The sequence below is a fragment of the Typopeltis vanoorti genome, chromosome 20 (genome assembly GCF_054136105.1).
Source record: "Typopeltis vanoorti isolate ZY-2024b chromosome 20, IOZ_Tvanoo_1.0, whole genome shotgun sequence".
Lineage (NCBI taxonomy): Eukaryota > Metazoa > Arthropoda > Arachnida > Uropygi > Thelyphonidae > Typopeltis > Typopeltis vanoorti.
In genome coordinates, this window is record NC_143568.1 from 77,018,005 (window position 1) to 77,040,509 (window position 22,505).

Here is a 22,505-nt window from a genome sequence, read left to right on the forward strand (position 1 = left end):
AGAGTGGTGAATGAGCGGAATGGGCTGCCAGAGCCTGTGGTGGATGCTGTGACAGTGAATGAGTTTAAGGCGAGGTATGATAGATACTGTATGAATGTCGAATAGTTGTGATGAATGTGATTTGCAGCTTCCCTCAATGAGTCTAAGGACTCCCTGGAGTTTCCCGTAATAATAATAATAATAATAATAATAATAGCAGGAATCCGTGGAGTCCTCCTTAGTCCCCTTTATCCATTAAAGCAAAGACTGAATTAGTGGCACTCCTATCTAAATTACTACTGCCAACAAGTACTTCCAGCCACTTCTCTGTCTTGCAGCGTTGGAAAATGTTAAAGGCCACATGTCTTCCAAGATTGGTTATTATCACATGAACATGTAATGAATGTGCCATAATGGATTTTCACTTGAGTCACTTGATTTCAATCTCATTGTCCCATTGCGCATCTTTGGATGTCATGGAACGAGATGTTAATGAGAGAGACTCGTGGTGGAAATGATGAAACCGTAATTCCCTATGGTGCTGAGGTATTGTTGAAGGTTGAAGAATATCGTACTGTAAAAGACTCCAATGATTCGTTAGTAGAAATTTTAAAACTTGAGTGTATTATTGACGAAAACATTTTTGTTACTTATAACTCATTCAGTTTACAACGAGATGCTTCATTTCTACAGTTAAGACTTGTTGATTGTCATTGCATGAAGATGAATGCTGCCTTGATTGATCGATTGATTGTTGTTTAGATTACGCCAAAAGAGCTATGGCTTCGAAGCCAATGTATAATATCCGTCAGTTTTGGCAGTAGTTGGCATTCGTTGTCCAGTAAAAGTACCTCCCTATTTATTGGAGGTTTGAAATGGTTAAAGAGTTACATGTTTAGTTTTCAGGGTAAGGTTCCGAATTATCTAAACTTTACAACCTTTCACGCGTAAGATGCACATTTTAAAAAAATGCTTTCAATGTATTTTTAACTCCTTGCAACGAACCTCGCTTCCGCAAGAATGACATTCGTTGAAATAAGTTATAAATGTTGCTCTTGTACTGTATCTGGAATCTAATCCACGTCTTTTCAACAAAGGACATCGTCTCTATCAACTGATTTACGAAAATATTGACGTGCGATGAGTGAAACCTGCAATATGAAGACATATCCACTATCAGTCTCCTTTTGGGATTTCCAGCTCCCTTTAAATGATGCAGTTTTTCCACAACAGATTTCACAATACGTAATGTTCCTGCCTCCTAAAGGTGCAGTGTGTTCGTCATCCCTTCAGGGGCTGCTGCCAATCCTCTTCACTTTCTGCAGGGTTTGGACACTTATATGAAAATTTCTATAACAATTGCGAAGGGTTTCTAATAAGGAACCCTTTTTTCTATAAGGAATAAATTCAAATAAGAAACGAAACCAAACTTTAATCCATGCACTTACAATCCATTTGGACTTAACACATTTTATCCATATATATAATTTATGTACTTTTTTTCAGATGAATATCGGTTCCTTGAAGACCATATTGAAGCATTGTGGATTTACTGATATGCACAAAGAGATTCTCTACGAAATAAATAAAATATATTTGTCTTTTCACCAAAAAGTCGCGAGGCCGCTAATGTCAACTGGGAAACGTGAGGGTTCTGCAATAATTCAGGAACTCAGAGATGATCTCCATCAAGTGAAAACCTCATTGGACTCAATGAAGAAAGTACTGTAAGTGGTTAATTAAATGGTTTAGTCTGTTTGATTAGTTGATATTGCAATTGATCTGAATACCTGTATTGTGTTTTCTTAGGAAATGCATTAGAATGGATGTTTCCAACGAGTTGTATAGGAAATGAAGGGGGGAAACAGGAAAAAAAATTTATTCTGTGAGTTTACATTAAACTGAGAAAGCGCACTTTCTTAAACAGATTTCGGAGAAAGTGTGAAAAGAACGTGCCAGGTTTGATTAATGGCTGACAATTGAAATGTTAGCACGAAAATGCAAGGAGCAAAAACCAAATGTCTGCGAAAAAAGAATGCAGTGAATTGTGAGAAAGACCACTGAACTGGTAGTCTAATTTCTTTCTTTTCAGAACCAAGGTTTTTGGGCTCTCTTAAGAGCACCAATGCAGATATAAAAACAGCATTCAGTGGGAATTTTATGCAAAGATTACCCACTAGCTTGAAAATTTAAAGTTCATTATATCAAGTTGACCAAGGGCTAAATAATTGGGGATTTATTTATTTGTTTACGAAGTTAAAGTTATATAACCTGATATAGGGCTCGTGTGAGGTTAATAGTTTTTATCAGGAGTAAAATAACATCTGGCACAATAGCAAAAACTAATTTGTTGGATGCAATACCTGCTTATATGCTTATGCCAAGAAAAATTTGAGGTAAGGGTTACAATTTTAATAATATTAAAATTGTAAATGCAAAAAATATGGCTTCCAAAAAAACTGCAAGAAGCTATTCCATTTTAATTTTACATTACACGACTTTACTGTTATACCAGTAATACAAACAAAGCATATTGCACCCAAGGACACCTATACTATAAAAAGTCACAATCTATCGAAGTCCTTTGAAACTAAGAAAGTAAGCAATTTCAGTTAATAAAAGTAGAAATTAAAGAGGCGAGAAGAATGGTATGTATACGCCAAGCATTGCTGGCCTGGTTGGCAGAGCAGTTATCATATCAGCTCTCTCCACACTACGGATTCGAATCTCGCAGTTGGCATGGATGTTTGTCATTGCCTTTTTGGTGGGAAATGAATTTCATCTCCGGGTTTTATCGCACTTGCCCGTTTATTGGAAGCCTGAAGCGCTTGAAAAAGTTTTATGTTTGGTCTCTGTAGAGCCACATTAAAAAAGAAAAAAAAGGCATGATAGTAAAGTGAAACCGATATCGGAATTTTTACATATTTTATTCGGAACTGATAAATTTCATAATTTAAAATGTTTTGATGGTAAGAGATTATTTTACTTGCACACTATATATATATATATATATATATATATATTTTTTTTTTTTTTTTTTTTCAAAATTCATTTTTACTCAGTTGGAATATTATAAAAAAGGTTTAATGACTGTTACCGAGAGATAAAAAGATGACAAGATATATTTAAAAAAGATACTACTAGTTTACTAGTTTCGTTACATGAACATCCTCAGGTATCACAATCAAAGAAGTATATAAAAAATTACAGAGACTTAAAATTGTACTAACAGAACAAGTATAAAAAGACAGTAACGTGTTTGAAAAACACGCTACTGTCTTTTAACAGGACTAGAGCTGGCGCTCTCTCTAGCCACGCTCTCTTTTCAGCAAACTCAGACGAAGGCCGCCAGCACATTGTAAACTGGACTCAAACTTCTAACATCCACGTGTGCTACGATGAACTCGAAAGAAAGATTGTTGAATCTAGAGAAATTTCTCTAGATTCCTCTCATATCAACAACAGCCTGAGTTACAATCTCTCTGACGCACACGTTGCTTCTGTTCAGTACTGGCGCACTCGCGACAGCGCGTAGTATTCGTTTGTTTGGAACTCATACTTGCATTTTTTTCAAACACGCTACTGTCTTTTTACACTTGTTCTGTTATTACAATTTTAAGTCTGTAATTTTTTATATACTTCTTTGATTGTGATACCTGAGGATGTTCATGTAACGAAACTAGTAAACTAGTAGTATCTTTTTTAAATATATCTTGTCATCTTTTTATCTCTCGGTAACAGTCATTAAACCTTATATATATATATATATATATATATATATATATATATATATATATATATATATATATATATATATATATATATATATATATATATATATATATATATATATATATATATATATATATATATATATATATATATATATATAAAAGTTCATATATATATATATATATATATATATATATATATATATATATATATATATATATATATATATATATATATATATATATATATATATATATATATATATATATATATATATATATATATATATATATATATATATATATATATATATATATATATATATATATATATATATATATATGAACTTTTACCACACTGTAGTACCCTTAGCATTTATGATTGTTATTCATAGATTAATTAATTATCACTTGAATATTAAATTGTTATTGTTTAAGTGCAGTGGTAGTTTGCATTACTTGAATTTTCGACGATGGCAACTGTTAGGAGTTCATATGTGTAAATCAATAGCTGACTTGACACTTCTTTTGTTTATTTTTAGGGAACTCGACATTGTTCAGAAATGGAAACAAACGACGCTCTCTTTATTCAGAACTGTCAAGTTTCATGCGAGCAGCTACGCTCACGAATATAAAAATTACTTCTTAAAGATATGGGGCACAACTGGCAAGACATTGAAGACCAAAATGTGCAATAATAATGGACTCTGTAAGCTTACAATACGATCATATAAGCATCACGGTCTGAAGAAAGCTATTGAAACAATGGTTCGGATGACATTTACTTATATAAACACAGCTTACACAGCTACCGTGCATTATTTTTCAGGTTGGTAAATATTATTTACATTTTCAGAATGCAACTGAATAGTAAAGCTATTCCTTTAAAGTTCTATTTCAGTAATTTAATATGATGTATTTAGGTAACATAACTGTAATGCTTTTTTAATTTTTTTTTAAACTTGCATTTCATTTTCAGTATTGCCCGGTGATATTTGGAAAATGCTGGAAGAAACAAGTCTTAAACAGCTTTTGACGCCTTATGCTACAGACTTTGCTCGTTTTATAACACGCAGTTCTAAATGGAACCTCGTCATAGATAGAGTAAAAAGATGGAGTCACTGGATAGCCAATAAAACGATGGAATGTTTTGTGTCAATAAAGCAGAAGACTCGGGAATTAAAGAACGGAATACTGGAGATGCCATATATAAGTAACATGTGGTCCAAAGTCTGCAGAATAAAATCTCAGGTAAGCCCCTAGGTTTAAAAGCTAAAAATAAAATCAACTAATCAATCGACTAGTATGGGAGTAGGGTAGACGCCAACTATGGCATTCAGACATTTTGGAGAGAATTTAAGGAAATGGGGATGAGATAATGAAGGCCTCTGATCCACTTTTATTTGTATATTTCATATAATAGATGAAACGGATAATTCTGTTCGGAAGAAATAAATCTGATTCGGAAATTAAAATTAAGAGGTTTGGTGGTAATCTGTACGACAAATATATCAGCGCGCCCTCATATAATTTCGTCATACAGTGAAAAATATTTACGTGCTTAGTATTCAAAATTCTATTGATTTTCGTGAACGAAAAACCAAAGTAAGCGAGGTAATTCTCCCCATAAGTGTGAATTTTAAATTTAATTTTAAAATATTCGTGAAAAAACAAATATAGACAAACTTTTCATATCCTTGTATTAGTGATGACGCCTCCAAAAGTAATGCAACCGTTTTATATCGTCTATATTCTGTTTGTGATAATTATTATGGTTCTAGAATTCTAATAGAAAAAGCTGTTTAAGAAGTGGTCAAGATTTCTTTGATAAACGCACACTGCGCTTATGACTTGTATACTCCAGCTGAAATACACAGTAAGGACTAATCAGTCGAGTTCCATACGCAGTTCCAGAAAAACACGTTGAATCTTAACAAGGATATTTTTAACACACGCAAGGAGCCTTTCTACAGCTACTGGCAATTGCCGGAGAAAGTATTTTATCTGATCTTATCTTCCATAAATCGTTTTCCACTTGGGTCGGATGACTATACAGTAGTTATTTTGCAATCTAGATATTTCACCCTTTAGCTGTGACTGTTATTTTCTTACTTATTTTTACTATTTGTACGTATTTTCTTGGGACCGTTTCTCTGTTTTTTTGCAAGGCGAAAAAAAAACATGTTTCTGATAGAAAATACACAGACTTCTCTATCGACGGCTGGATAACTTAACTTTGGAAAGACTAATGATGTTCTTCCTGTAAAGAGTTAAGAAAAACTCTCAAGAAGGAATAAACAAATGTAAAGAAACATTATTTATGTTTGTTTATGTTATTGTCTATTTTAGTCATTTTAAGCGCATTTCACAAAAGCGTATGCATAGATTAGATTCGTTTGTTTTATCATACTTTCCTTCAGTAAGCTGAAAATAATTCCATTCGTAACAGATTCTTATTAGAGATTTCATATTTCGGGTTCTTAGAACAATCTGAAGAGAAACTCCAATTTTTTTATTTCAGTCGGTAAAATTTTAGAGGTAAAATTAAATAGAAGGATGCTTAAAAGCACTAAAATATTATACGTTACAAATGACAATAAACTGTTTAGTGCATAACTAAAGGTGACTTTAGACTTAATTGCCGTGATAATTACGTTCCCGTACAAGAATACTATTGCATAAAGTACATTTTTATAGTTATTTGCGATCATTTCCATGCTTCTTTTCTATATGTTTTTGTGAATACAACAATCGTTACAAAATTAAGAAGTGTGATTTTATGACTTCGATGGCACACACACGGCAAAGATTTTTTTTTTTGAAGCAAACTAAATTTAAGAATAGTTCTTTTTAGGGAAATATTATGAAAGCTGCTAGTCTTAAAATTTTACCAAACTTACCGACTCTACTGTTCTCAACATCGTAGTAAAGAACGCTTAAAAAATCATAGGCGCGCTTTTTCCTACAACAGTAAAATTAGTATGAGGAAAACATTTGGAACTTGAGAATTTTCCAAATGTAGTTTATCATAGTATAGTATTGGGACTTTTGTATTATTCTTGTTGCAGTTTGCTGCTCTTACTTAAATTATCGACAGCCTATAGAAATCACTGAAAAAAAAAAAAAAAAGAAAAGAAATCCGGATTTCAGGAATTTAGATTTAGTTTTTATGGATATAAGCAGTGGTGAGCTATGGAAATTTTATAAATGGGCTCGCATCGTCGAGCAAAAAAAAAAAAAAACTACACCAACGCCATCTATCACCGACCTCCACCACTAGTATTTCCAGAGACAATCACAAACATTCATTCCCACGGCGGGATGTTTATAAACAAAATAAATTTGTTTTGTTTTCGACAGACGTTTTTATGACAAACAATCGATAAATAATAAATAAATATTATCTAAACACAATAATACTGAAGTATGTTATAGTTCTCTTTTGTTTTTATACTTCAAGTGATAATCAACGGTACCAATCAAGGGACATTATTTTATAGTCCTATTTATTTATATGAGATTACCAAAAGTGAATTCTTATTTGTAAAATGGTAGTAACAGTAACTATAATATTTTATTTAATAAAATCACTTTCGAAACTATGAGACGATTTTACATGAAAAAAAAAAAAAAACCTTCACTGTCTGGTGCACATTTACTCAGAAAAAACTCTCTCCTTTACAGGTTAACATTTACAAACAATTACTTTAAGGAAATACTTATGACAACAGCTGCCACACCTTATTTCCTCCTTCACGTCTTGTGTTCTTCTAGGAGGATCTATAGCCAAGCAATGATTTTCTAGAAAATATTTGACATAGGGATTCAGATTAAATTCATTCAAGGGTTTCCCATTTATACATTTTGTCATTAAATCCGGAATACGTTATAGTGGGAGAAGATCTCTTCGTCGTTACGATGTTATTCATCACACTAAAAGCTCGTTCGGCTTCAGCGCTGCAAACTGCAATTGTTGCCATAATTGCTTTGGCTTTTTTCCCCGTGCTGGGAATTTCGTTTTGTCAAAGCCATTTCCACTAAGTCTCTAAAATCATTAATTTTAATTTTATATTTCAAAATAAAATTTAAAGATCTTATCTTTTTTCCCTTCTAACCATGGAAACGTAACTTCTTCCATACTCCATGTTTCAGGATAATAACATACATTTAAAACGTTTTTGAGTTCTTCACTTGCAAATCCTCATAATTTTCATTTTTAAGTTTAAAATTTCTTTGCTGCATTAATCTATCCTTTAAACACATAAGAGAGTTTAGTAATGTTTCTCGTGGTAGTTTGTGAAATCTGATTTTGCTTTCAATTGCTGTTCCTTCAAATTGTTTTGATTTTAACATGGTATTCATTTTAGATTCACAAGAACCTACAGAATTTTTAAAATCATTACTTGCATTAATTGTTCGCATGATTAAGGAGTTAGCCCTTATAATACTATATTGCGACTTTGTAGAGCTTCTGACAGATATGATAATTCCTATAGGATATCAATCATTAATGCTAGATCTTTTAAAAATTCCAAATTGAGAAGTCGGTTTAAAAAGCCCTTATATTTATCGTTCGATGCAAAATGCTTGCATAAAGTTGGGTAATTTCTCCACACAGCAAGAGCCGTTCGTAAACTGCAAGCGGACTATCGTGGTCCAAACACACGGCCGATCATTAAAATTTCGATACCAAGGTCTTTTGCAATCGTACTTAATTCTGGTTGATGTTTTGATGATGAAAAGCATATAATTTTTCCATAAATATTTCAAAATGATTTATTTCTCTAATGTTTTTTTATCGAATCGTCTAATGCTAAGTGTAAATGATGAGCTACTACGCAATGCCAAATCACAATGTTGGGAAATTTTTGTAGAAGTTTGATTGCAACACCTGATTTGTTTCCTGGCACATTACACTAGCTCCATCAGAACAGACTGCAATAAGATGTTTTTTAAATTGTTATCAGAAAATCCATATGAATTTAAAGTAGCATGTATGTATACATTCCGCGGTGGTATTTTCTAGTTATGCAAGATCTACAAAAATCATACATGGTTCAGTGAGCTCAACTTGCATGTGAATAACTAAAACACTTTTTTTTCTATAATAGCAGACGAATTGACAACATTATCGATTCGTCTGCTATTATAGAAATTTTGCAATTTTTTTCTATTATTTTGGAGAATATTTCTAATTTTATTTGTTTAGAAATATGTTCAACTATTCTAATTCATGAGAATCTAGAATACAATGTTATCTTAGATAGAACAACACCGTTTTTAATTTGGAGCTCGATTAAATCTGGCAAAGCAGACATTGGTCGGTTTCTCTTCACCAAACTATCAACAGAATTAAATATTTTTGAAGTTATCAAAATTTATTTTTAATTTAGTTTGTCAATTAAATTTGATAATATAGATTTGCTACATTCTTCATTTATTTTTATGATTTTATTATGAGCAAATGATTCATTATGTTTTGATAACGTTTTACGCAAACATGCGGCTCTTGAGTCTGTAGTGTTTCCATTCGGTTCCATTTTCATTTCTACCCATTCCTTTGATAGGTGACAACTTTTTTTCTTCTTCAACACTTGTTTTTATATTTTGAGCAAACACGACATCCTAATTTAATTTTTAACTTCTAACCACTTATACATACTTCGTTTAGAAATGAGATGCTTGCTTCTCGTTCCAGCAATCAAGGTAAATTATTTTCTTTTTCTCCTCCAACTCGTTGTATATTCATTCAATCAATGTGCGTATTATCTTCAAACTTCATCTTCGACTTAATTTTCAACTTAAAATCAGCAGAATAACTTTTCTGCTGATTCTGTCAACTTTCTGTCAACCCGCTGATGACAGTTTTATGAACATCTGATTGTCTAGTGGTTTTATCATACGATTGCATATGTATTTTCAAACTTTCGTTATAGAGGAGTTGAAACAATAATTCCAAATAATCTGTACACTGCCGAAAAGACTAATTTTTGTTAACTTACCTAACGAGTTTGTGGCTTAATATATTTCAAAATATGATGTTTTTTTTTTTTAAATAAAAAGTAAAGAAGAAGAACAAGGGCTCGCAAATTTGAGAAAAATTTAACAAAGGGTTCGCGCGAGCCCCTTATAGCTCACCACTGGATATATAAGCAACAATAAACTATTGCTGAGCACCAACTGCTAAAAGTGGAAATCAATGTGCTTACGTCACATTTGGCATATTATATCATATTTGCATGATTTAATATGTGCTGTTTGCCTGTACTTTGCACGTTCTTTACATCGTGTGTAATACTAAATATCCGTTTTATAATATAAATTTATATATATATATATATATATATCTTTTTTTTTCTCACGCAGATCTGGACGAGAATTAAAACACTTAAACTGACAAGGATAGCGGATGCTCTTCGAACTGGTGTTAGTTATGTAGGTATATTACCACAGCGTCCGTCTGTAGACATTGTCACCAATATAGACAGTGGTTATGGACATATACAAGTCACGACGCCCATTAAATTGCATACATTATCTCGTTTAGTTCGAAGAATAAAATTATCGATGGAATCTCCAAAAGAACATCCTACCTGGATAGAAACTGCCAAGAAGATTTGGAGAACGAAATGGATTCCTCCATTTAGTGGTGAGTGTGAGTTCATAATAAAAGCAATTAGAAATGACTGATCTTGAAGTGATCTATAATTACTATGTAAAATCAATATATTTAAAATATACTGGATAAATACGAAAACATTGTTAAGTGAGTGAGTGAGTGAGTGAGTGTGTGTGTGTTTGTGTGTGTGTGTGTCTTCAGTTATCTCATCAGTTGCACAAATTGAACTATATGATCATGAAATAACTGTTGATATGCAATCATTTAATCACTGCGATAAAGTCAGAAAAAAAATGGGGGGATAGCAAAATCTTAGTGACTATTAAGCATAGTAGTCCCTAAAATCTTCCCATGTTCCCTCCTCCCTTTTTGTTTCTGAAGAATCAATTTATTAATGACTGACAGTAGCACTACAGTCACATTCTGTGAGATATTTGTTATGGCCTATATTATGTACCATAGCTTAGCTAACATATACTAAGAGTCAAAGAAAATCTCTTTATACTAGTTATTTTGCTAAATGCATTTCTCTTACATCATTCATCTTTTATCGCCAGAGAGTGGACAGCGTCTCTGCCTTCCAAACATTTTGTGGCATTGTTATGAATGTCAGGCTGTCGATGTCTGTCTCATTTTCCGGTTCTAATAAGTGGTGGTAGTGCCAAGTGGCTCTTGGTGTTGGATCAGCATATGTGGTCTCTGGAACAGGGTTTACGAATTTCATTACCCTTACCATAAATCCTTAACATAAAAATAAATGTTACACAATGGAATTTAATATGGTCTAATTATTCATGAGCCGGGTAGATCACCAGTTAGTGTTAGCCAAATGCCTTATAGCATCAATTATGAATGGCAGTAATTTTTTTTACAGATGGCGTATGTGTGTGTGTGTGGGGGGGGGGGGGGGTATTTGGTATTCATTTCGTCAACCGAGGCAAGATTTAGCTCAGGTAAATTCCATAACTCGTTCATTCATTGTTTCGAACCGCCTTAAGATTTTTCAAGGATATACACACTAGCGGCGGGGCCACTTAAAATGATTGCATTTATCACGCAATTGGGCTAATTGGCTTTCTAACCCTTAACGGATTACCCGAAATGTAAATACGACTTTTGAGGACACTTCACCACTTAAAGTCCATTGTTTTACATGAAATTTTCTGTATCAGAAATTTGAATTTCTTTTAATAGTTTAACTTTTTTTGCTATCTATTATTTATTTTGCTTGTTCATAAGATAAAAATGAATTAATAGAAACCAACATACTCCTTCAAAAACATACATCTACAAAAAAAAAAAAAAAAAAAAAAAATAGAAGCACCGGTACAAAGAACAAACAGCTCTGGCCAATATATCACACACACACACACACACACACACACACACACACACACACACACACACTTTTTCCCTCTGGCACTGCACCTAGCACCTAGCCTCACATTGAAAAAAAAAAAAAAACTTGAACTAAGATATCCCTCGCTTCACAAACAGCACCTACAATAATAGCGCAAAGCTTCTTGGAAAAAAAAACAACAACAACAATAATAATAATAATAATAAAAATTACGTTCATGATAAAAACTGACAAAGTCACAAAATATAAAGGAAAAAAACAGATCGAAAAAAAACGAAAGGAAAAAAAAACTACTGTCATTGCAACACTGCACCTACGAAAATTGGGAAAAAAATTAAAGAAATATACAGAAAACAGCACCAACACATTCATCTTAAAAATGACAATCTCCAATCACTAACACAAAAATAGCTACTTTTAAAAAATAAACATTTTGTTGCATTTGTCCAAACAAATGCAACATAACCCCTAGAAAAGCAAAATTATTCACAAAAAAAAAAAAAAAAAAAAAAAACACCAGTTCCACACACCATATTAGCAAAATCAACGAGCATCTAATTTAAAAAAAAAAAAAAAAACATATCCTTCACACAAAATAATTAAGAAATGACAATTCCGAACAGCAAAAACAATAACCTCCATAACGATAATGGAAAGCAACTAATAGCTTGACTTCCGGTGAAGTCAGTCAGGTAATACCCACGCAAATCAGGTGTTTCCTGTAGCAATTATCGGAGAGAAGTGCCTTTCGTGCACTAATTATCGACAAAAGGACTAAAAAGATAAAACTACATTGTATACATTCAGTTTTATATCCCTGCCTACATACTGTATAATGAACTACACGTTTCTTAGTTTCTGTAATAACACTGACGTTTACACGCGGATATGACCATTTTAACCGGTTTAGCGTTCTCTCCTAAATGTTCAAGATTATCATATCACATCATATCATATCTCCTAATGGAGATAGCTGATATGACTTGCACCTCTTATCCATCTATGATAAAGTCGAACTAACACTTCCAATTCATATTTGGATAAACCTCTACTCATCCATGACGACTCGAGGTTAATTTCAATCTGGTCATGCTTAGATAAATCTTAAATAAAATGTCTGCAATTTCTTCCTAGTTGGGAAGAAGATTTATATTATTGTAAAATTGCCAAGTGGCAATTTTACAATAATATAAATCTCTTTCAGATATACAATAAAAAAGACCACTACCAAACACAAGTACACATAATTAAAACCTATAAAACTCTTCCGATTCAGATAATTTCAAATACTCTTCCGAGCATTTTTATCTACATAACAAAAACCCGTTAATAAGTTTGGTTATTATACAGCGCTCTCTTATACCATACATAATAAAAAGTGTTAAAACTCTCAGAGAACAAAGATCGCTGGTTAACATCTTGCAATATTATTTATGGTGTTCGCCAGTTCGCGATACTGAAACAGGTAGGAGAGATAGTTCTGTATTATCAGCAGTTTGTACACAGGATAAAAAAGGAGGAATAATTCAGGTTTTTTCGCCCACACATAGGAAAAAATAATCATACTCATAAAATGAATGAGACGCGTATGATATATGCTTATAAAATAAATAAGACCTTAAAAATAATGGAATCATATAGGAAGCTTTACCTATTATATCCATACATCTTTTCTGATCTTATTATTTTCACATGGACACCACTCGGTAATGATAGTAAGTCTATGATCTTATATGTATACTGGGGGGGGGGAATTCTACCCCCTGGCGCTTACGGCGCCCAATCCCCCGAGTTCCGGGCTGGTAAGCCGGAGACAAAAAACGTTTCAAATTTCGGCTTATCTTTTTATATATAGAGAGTAGATAAATAACAATCACACGTACCTCACAAACTGATGAGACTTTTATTTCATGATGCAGCGCTCTCTATCAACTAAAGAATACGATGATTGTTTAATTGTTATTATGCCTTCTATATCGGTTTTAAGCTTTTCCTGAATTGATTTCTCATTTTTGTAAGTTTTGTTGGGTTTTTCATGTTACGTTATGATAGTTCTCTTATAATAAAAATTAAAACCTCTTAGAAAAGTAAATTTCCAAAGATTCTCCGCTAGTGTGTATGTATATATAAGAGGATGGTCTGAAAAGTTCTCGGCCTAACAATGAAAAAACGAATTTATAATTTCAAAATTATTTTTATTTTTCAACATAATCTCCCTTAAGACTAATACATTTATTCCAACAGTGCTCCAGCGCCATTATCCCGTCCCCGTAGTGGTTCTCAGTAAGATCTGAGATTCATCCCATATGAATAGCAGCCTTGGCTACAATCTGTCTGACGCACACATTGCCACTGCCCAGTATTGGCGCTATCGTGATTACTCACGCACGCAGTCAACTTCAATTGGAACTCCAGCACGCATTCCTGTTTAAACTGTACTACAGTCTTTTATATGAGATCTTTTGATGTAATTTTATAATGTCTGTCATTTTTAAAAAAAAAAATTCTTTGTCTTGATACCTGAAGAAGTTGATTTTTTCAACGAAACTAGTAGTATCTCAGTATTAAACTTTATTGTTTTTTATTCTCGGTATTATAGTCATTCAAACTACTTTATTTTTCATGACATTTTCAACCGAGTAAATATGAATACCGATATATAATATATATATATATATATATATATATATATATATATATATATATATATATATATATATATATATATATATATATATATATATATATATATATATATATTCTGTTGTAAACTTTCTGAGTTATATCTATTTCTTGGAATCAGAGGGTTCTACAGTTTTAGTAGTAAATGAATATAGCGTGAGACCACCACCCTACTTATTAGAGGCCTGAAGTAGCTTGAAAAAGTTCCATTTTTAGTCTACAGAGTACAGTATTCTAAAATATCGGACTCTTGGTCCATATACTTTTCTGGTGGTTAAAGCTTTGTTGTTGTTGGGATTCGCATTAAAATAATCTTCCCCAGGAACCCCCACTATGAATCTAAATAATGGTTTTGTTTACAGTACCGTTCCTTAGATTCCCACCGTCAGATATAGTCTGTTGGAAATAGCCTCACAAATGGTAATCCAATACCATCGTGACAAAGAACATACTGCGCAACCCTGATTGTCTTCAAGCATTGTATCATTGTGCTTTCTTGTCCGCCTTACAGGCCAGATTTAGTCACTTGAGGTTTCTTTTTTCTTTTTTTCCCAGTCTGAAAAGAATACTTGAGGGAAACAAATTCAGGAAGTTGTGGTTAGTTGAATACGACAATTTGACCGCTGCCTCACAGTAAATGCATTAAACACTGAAATAATAGCTGGAAACTCAGAATAACTTATATGTCCTTTAATTGTCCTCCCCCCCCTCCTCCAATTCTCAACAACAACAAAAATCTGCACGCAAAATGCGGCAATGATGATTAAGGGTAGTAACCGGTGAGTGTCTTTGGTAAATACTGAAATGATAACATTCATTCCATAAACTTGAATTACAGTGTCAACGTTTCACAAGTCTGAAGTATTTTAGAGGATAAAGGAAATATTTCAGATAAAAGAGTTATTTTTTAGGTGTTGACAATACGACAATAACTATGACAAATGCAATCTTGCATTTGTCATGGTAAACAGGAAGACATAGCTGAGTAGTCAGCTTGATATTATTTTAGTGGGTGGAACAAAAATGCTGAAGTGTGTAGTTGTAAATTTGTAGGATGCTGCAATAATAACAGAAATCCGACTACAATTTTGCATGATTCAGCTAATTATTAAAATACATGTTTTCCAGGACATGACTATAAATAACATTATGGTTTTAAAAATAATGAACCTGTCGTTGTTTCACAATTAAAATAAGACAAATTGAGATTACACCTAAGTAGCAGCATATACTTAAGTTTGTCTAAATTTTGCATCATACTACTTATTTAATAATAAGTAGCAAATTAAATATGATGCAAATTTAAATTTAAAAGCATTTCCTTAAATGCTTTTATAATGCATTTAAGGAAATGCATTATGAAAGCAAGTCTAATCACATTAAGGTTCTTAAATATTTTATTTTATATACCCTATAAATGTTTTTGATTCGTTATCAAGGATGTTTATCTCAATATCTAAAAATGATATAATATTTTCTTTCAATTAACAGAATCAGCTCTTGTGGTGGGTGACTCTTATTTCGTGACTTTTGACAAGACTTTCTACAGTTTCAGTGGAGGATGCCCTTACTTACTAGCACGAGACTTTGTTGGTGGTAACTTTAGTATCATCATTAAGCACTCCGATGACCATGGTGGAAATGTAAGCAAATCCATTATCGTCATCGCCGATGGTCACACATTTGAGATCCGCCCGATAAAGAAAATGGTATGTAACATTTATTATTATTATTATTCCTGACACCTGCAAGGAGTCCGAAGACTCATCGCGGGAGGACACCTACAACTGTCTCAACACTACACCGAACCTCTAATTAACACAACATTTTAACGAATTTAACATTTTAAACAACGTTTGTAAATAAAACTTTTGTTTGCTGCTTACAGAAGTGTTTTTCATTTTGTTCTATAGGTTTTAAGAGAAAATCAACTCGTTGAAATTCCTGTGTACGTCGATGCCGTTTCCATCTATCTTCACCAACAAGGTTTAGTTTTGACTACGAAACATGGCTTAACTGTATATTGCAGCATAATTTACGACGTCTGCTTAGTAACCATCTCTGGTTGGTACTTTGGTAAAACTGCTGGTCTTTTGGGTACTTATGATTATAATAGTAACAATGATATGCAGTATCGAGATAGCATTATCCGTAATCCTGAGACTTTTGTCCAAGATTGTCATGTTGCAAATGTTCCAGTACAAGACAAAACAGTTTCCGATAAATCCCTTGAAATGTGTTCACAATATTTGACTGAGGAAACATCGACGCTTCAACCATGCTTCAGTCAGGTGAGTAAACTAATCATTGTATGACACAGGAGAATCTGAAATGTTCCAATAACTCATAACTGAATGATCGAATAATCACATAAATGACTAACAAACTCTTCTTGCTTAAAGCTCCTCCCTTCCCAGAATGGTTTCTCCTTTCAGTTCCAATAAATTCAAATAATAAATAAATAAAATGTCATATCAAAGGAAAGGCTATCACTAGTAGCAGAGATATCCAGCAACAGTAATGAAAACGTTGGACGGTGAAACGTTTGCAAGGGTATAATATTTTGAAGGGAACAATAATGATCTTAACCTAATTACAGTTGTTTTTCATTCTGGAAACACTTGGGTGGCAACGTCTCGTGTATTCATATTTAATAGAAACCAAGGGTTCCGAAAAATAGCTTTCATATTTTTAGAAGATAGGGTTTCAAATACCAGAGTTCTTCACACTACAAAATCCATTTACAGGAACGAAGTCTCTCCCAGATGTAGATAGTAGGGTATCATTTCCTTTTCCATTCAGAATCAGTAAGACAATTACAAACATCCATGCCATAACCGGATTCGAACCTGCATCCCGTTAGCTGGAGAATGGATACGTTACCACCCTATGAGCACACGAAATTAAAAAAAAAAAGAAAAGAAAAAAAGTGTTTAATATATAGAACATGAACCACATCATCAAAAGAAAACCTGTTACAGTTATCATCCGGTTAAACCACAATTATACTTCATATATAAGCTGTCAAATAGGTGATCACTGTCAATCTGACTTGGGTATTGCCTGTCATGTTTGATATCTGTAGGTTGAACTGTTTTATAAGAGCAGTTCACTAGCAATTGATTGTTAAAGCTTGGTTCTCATTGTGCCGTATGGATGAACAAAGCATTTGCGATGCATCTTTGAACTTCCTGAAACTTTTTTTTTACTATAGCTTTTACGTTTATCGAATTCCATAATTCTTGAGCAATTCGATATTTTTTATGAATATTTTTGGTGTGATGCATGGACAAGTCTGTTTCTTCTGTATTGAAGAAAGCGACAAAATTTCTTTCATCTGTATAGAAGAAAGTGGCAAAATATCTTAGACAGTATAGACGAGAGTGACAACAGATTAAGCAGGTAATCGTAAGTTCAATTATCCATATTTCTGATTTATGGGATTAAAAATCCAGGCGTCTTCATAAAAACGTTTCAAATTTCGCCTTATCTATCTATCTATCTATATATATATATATATATATAGACTAGAATCAAACCTAATAAGATCTTTCTTCTTCCGATATAGATCATGACTGTTGCATGATGGTACACCAGTTTAAAGAACAAAAACTGATCTAAGAATTTTTATTTAGCTCAATTTTAAAAAAATTAAAGCAGGCTAACTGAAGTAAAAGTATAACTGAATGAAAGAAAAGAAAATACAAAAGTTGAAACGAAGGTCACAAGAAAAGCACAATGGCTAATGATAATAGTTAGTGATGATTTAATATATTATTATTATTATTACGTCACACCTTCAAGGAGTCCAAGGACTCATCGAGGGAGGCTACTCTCCATCTCTCCGTTTCCACCATTTAATCCACCAACTACACAGAACCGCTGTTACTATCACCTACACAGGTGTAGGTGTAGCTGAAAAAACCGCATATAAAGATTCCTCTTGTCATCACGATGAGAATCGAACTTCAGCCTTTTCCAATGGTAATGAGTATTCAATATAAGAGTTAGACATACAATATTAATGTTATGGCATCATAACCAGTGGCGAATTCTCCATGTTTGCTGCGCAAGCTCATTAATTGGGAAAGAAGTACTATTTATTTGTTAATAAATGCATGTATTTATAAGCATTCCATTTAGGCTTTTATTTTTGTCGACAGAAGACGTCTTAAGCTTGAGCGCAATAATTGAGCTTTGTGTTGTGTATCGAAGGCCGATGCTTGCTCGTCTAGTCAAAGCTACCTTGGCTTGCTCGGTTGTAAGAGCTTTCAAGTCCTCGCAGCAGCACTGTGATTTCATACGCGCGCATAGCCTTTTCACGTTGTCATACTCTGTTGCTTAAACACAGGCCATACGCAGTCAACGTAGCTCTAGCCAGTGAGCTTCAGCCAGCCTTTACAAGTGTGCGTGTTGCTTGGGAAAATTAAGTTACGGCCAACTTTTTATGACGATGTTATTGACCAGTTCATAAAGAAGAACCGTAGGGTAGAATTTGTATTCAAGTAGCTAAATTGAAAAAGATAGAATATCATTTGTAAAATAAATGTTGTATTTGTATGATTAAATGTACATACATTTCTAAATATATAGTTTTAAATGGTCAGTAATTCATTATTCCGCTAATCAGACTTCAATCACGCCTCTCATTCCCTGAATGATAACAAGAGCAAGCGTGAATTTCAAGACCAGCATTCTCCCCTGATCATAACCCACCATCTTTGAATCTAAAACAAACTTTTTTGAAAAGAATAAGATTAATAATGTGTTTGCTATTTGCTGTCCGGCGCATGTCACAGCATGTTATTGCTATACTAGTTGTGTTGATGCTACTTTCCCAGTTCCTGTCTTAGTATTTTCAGCTATTCAGTTATTAATTTGATATGGGATGTGCCGGTTGCTGAGGAATGTAGGTATGTGGCTCTCTCAATGGCTGTACCCTATAGACTTGCAGCGCCTTTTGTGATGAATTATAGTACTTCACATTATGCGTTATAATAATAATAATTTTTTTCAATATTTCAATCTTTATTAGTGTTTGTTTACATATGTATACAGAATGCATCCTAGGTAAATGCTAACATTTCATTTTTACAAAGGTTCTGCAATTATGCAATGTATAGTTACTGCATTTTCTGCACTAATAAGTGTATTTTTATTATTGTTATTAATGTTTTAATTAGATTTATAATTAATCATTAAAATTTATTAGCTTTATAGATTATATTTATAATTTATAAAATTTTAATTACGAGTGCAAATTTAGAATTTGATTACTTATAATTTAATCAGTTTCATTAGGTAAAGTCTAAAAAAATTTATATTGTCTTTTTTCCAGTTTTTTTTTTTTATCTCGAAATTTGTTTTCATATAAAATAGTTGACATTGGACAGTGCGTGTTTGTATAGGTACTATAGAAAACTTCTATTACTCTCTCTCTCTCTCTCGCTAAAATATATTTCATTCTACACTGATGTTGAAAGAATGTTTATTCTTCAGAAATTAAAATCTTCTCTTCAAAGTTTATTTTTTTAATGAAACTTTGTTTAAATATGATCACCTAAATAATCACTTGAATATTCTAACTGAAAACCGTATATCTTTTTGCAGGTCACTCCAGATGATTATTTTAAAATGTGTTACCAACATGTTTCCTTGAGACCTCATGGAAGTAATATCGAGAAAGCAGTCTGTGATGTGCTGTTCGCCTACACGTTACAGTGTAGGAGTAACGGAGTGGAGCTAACTATGCCTTCAAACTGCTGTGAGTGTAGCTTTAGATTTATTTATTCGTATGAGGTCCCCCTTCTTTCTCCTCCGTCCCCTTTGGGAGGGAGGATTGAGCACTCCTAATGAGGGATTAAGTATATTTATCTTATGACTGTAAGTCCGTTTGTGTTTACTGCGTCGGTTTGCGGGTGAAAAAACTCTCTACCTCCGTATGAGACTTTTAATCGAAAGAGACCAAATAAAGGTTCCCCATGTCATAGACGGGAATCGAACCCAGGTCTTTCCAACCAAAGGGCTTCGTCTATGTTTCCGTTTCCAACTGAACTACGGAGTCTCTCTCTATAGCTTTAGATGATGATACCTCATAGATGATATTTATCATTGAACTTTAAAATTTTAAAGGCAAGTATAATTATTTCACCTCGTATTAACAAATGGCAGCAATCTCTTTTTTATTAATAAATAAAAGGTTAGAATCAAGATCAGAATAAGAGCCGCTTGAGATTCTCTCATTTCCCAATAATGCGTAACATTTTGCGCCCGAGAAGGGAATGAGTCGCAGTGTATTTTTGGATACAAAGAGCCACTTGGAGTGAGGTCAGCTGTTCTCTATATACAAGTAACCTATTTTAAGACATCTCAAGATTTGAAGATTTTTCGCAAGCAAACTTTTGTTTACTTACGCTTGGATAAACAAAGTATGAAAATAAGAATAATTTCTTGTCGAGTATAATATAAAATTTACTATTGCAATTCAAAACACTTTGGATATATCTGGTGACAGTTTTGGTTTCTGTTGGCAGATGCTTGTCAACGGTCTCGTCTTCTGTTTAATCTTTCATGTTATTAATACCGCTTTCTTTTTCCCTAAAGCATTAGCAGTGATGAATTCCGACAATCTATTATTCCATAATAGATTCTTTTAGTCTTAATTTTTTTTAAACTCAAACTAAAAATATATAAAACAAATTGTAAAGCAGTAGATACTTTTTATTAGGAATGTAAATTATACAATATTTTATAGGTGGTAATCGTGCCAGTTATAACGACCTAATTCTTCCTAGCGTTGTTTTTAGCGGGAGGTGTTGACCGCATGTGTAGATATAGTGTAGTTTCAACCTGCATTTGGATCTCTTTTCGTCTCGCATGATACCAAAAGTTATCAATGGCTCCCTCACGTTAAACTTTTTTCTTCTCCTAAACATAAAAACAGTTTCGATAATTATTTTCTTCAGCTGATGACTTTCCGTAAGAACTATAAAATATGGTAAAATCTCGATTATTGTAATAGCAATTTGGTATGTTGCAATAACTGAATATTTTTGTGACAGTAGCGGAAAATGCAAATAATAATAATAATAACAATAATAATACATTGTAATTAATGGTCTTTAAGGCCCACGATTTATCCAGATTAACCTTTCGTAACCAATTTTAGGCTAACATGGTTTGTCCTATGTAATTATTTAAATATCAACATAAAATAACAATAGCGATTGGCCTGTGCTTCACGATTCAGTTTAAAATGTGTATTGTTAAAATTTTTGTTCCTATAAGCGAGATTTTTTAAATTAAATACTGTGATTTATTGTGCTGTTGACTCCTAAAATATATTCTTATTAAATATTAAAATATTACCTTAAATTAGGAAATGTATCTTCTTTATCCTTTATTGCAGTGATATGTTACATGACAGATGGAACAAGCATCGCTTATGGAAAATCAGTATTTCTGAAACCAACCCTGAAGGCTGTGGATGTAGTTTTTGTTATCGAAAGGCATTCCTGTAGCCATCCGATCGCTAGGGACATAGTCTGGTCTCCAAGGAGTGTAATTCATCTTATTGAAAGGGAGTTTATTTTTGCCGAGTTCGTCAATATTCGATTTGGTCTCGTTACGTTTGGTGGAAGCGGTGCATTCAGTTTTCCAGTTGTGCATACTGTTCAAGGAAATATTCTGTTTAGCGCTAAAGAACTCGCCGAGTCTATAAAAAACATCACTTTGGAATACACAAACGTTCAAGCTAATATATTGGAAGCAGTGAACTTTGCTGCAGACTTTCCATTCCGTCCTGGATCTTCTAAAGCTGTAATTTTGATGACGTGCACTATGTGCAAACTCGGAGATACCAGAGTAAGTCTTCCATCATACAGTAATTGCATTAGAGAGTTACTGACGAATTTCGTTATTATGAAACAACATATGCTCATAACTTGGTTTAAGTGAGGTTCTTATGACAAATATTATTTTAGCAATGTAATTATTCTTATGCTGATTATCGTGAAAAGTTGAAAATTAAGATAAAAATGTCTGAAAATTTGTCTGATTCTAAGAACGTTATTTCGAAATCTTTATTATAAAGATATACTTTCTATGAAATTTATAAACATATAAATTTGATCTA

At 32.9% G+C, this 22,505-nt stretch overlaps 1 protein-coding gene across 2 annotated transcripts in view; it reads left to right on the forward strand.

Annotated features, from left to right (window-relative positions):
- LOC150095581 (apolipophorins-like) overlaps positions 1–22,505 on the forward strand; it is a 103,378-nt gene that overhangs the window by 75,411 nt on the left and 5,462 nt on the right. For both annotated transcript variants that reach the window (XM_090409883.1, XM_090409884.1), the window contains 8 exons: positions 1,486–1,706; positions 4,253–4,539; positions 4,690–4,961; positions 10,077–10,359; positions 15,863–16,080; positions 16,285–16,662; positions 19,982–20,135; positions 21,780–22,234. In XM_090409883.1, coding sequence (XP_090266009.1) covers positions 1,486–1,706; positions 4,253–4,539; positions 4,690–4,961; positions 10,077–10,359; positions 15,863–16,080; positions 16,285–16,662; positions 19,982–20,135; positions 21,780–22,234 — 2,268 coding nt within the window. The remainder of the gene's footprint in view (positions 1–1,485; positions 1,707–4,252; positions 4,540–4,689; positions 4,962–10,076; positions 10,360–15,862; positions 16,081–16,284; positions 16,663–19,981; positions 20,136–21,779; positions 22,235–22,505) is intronic.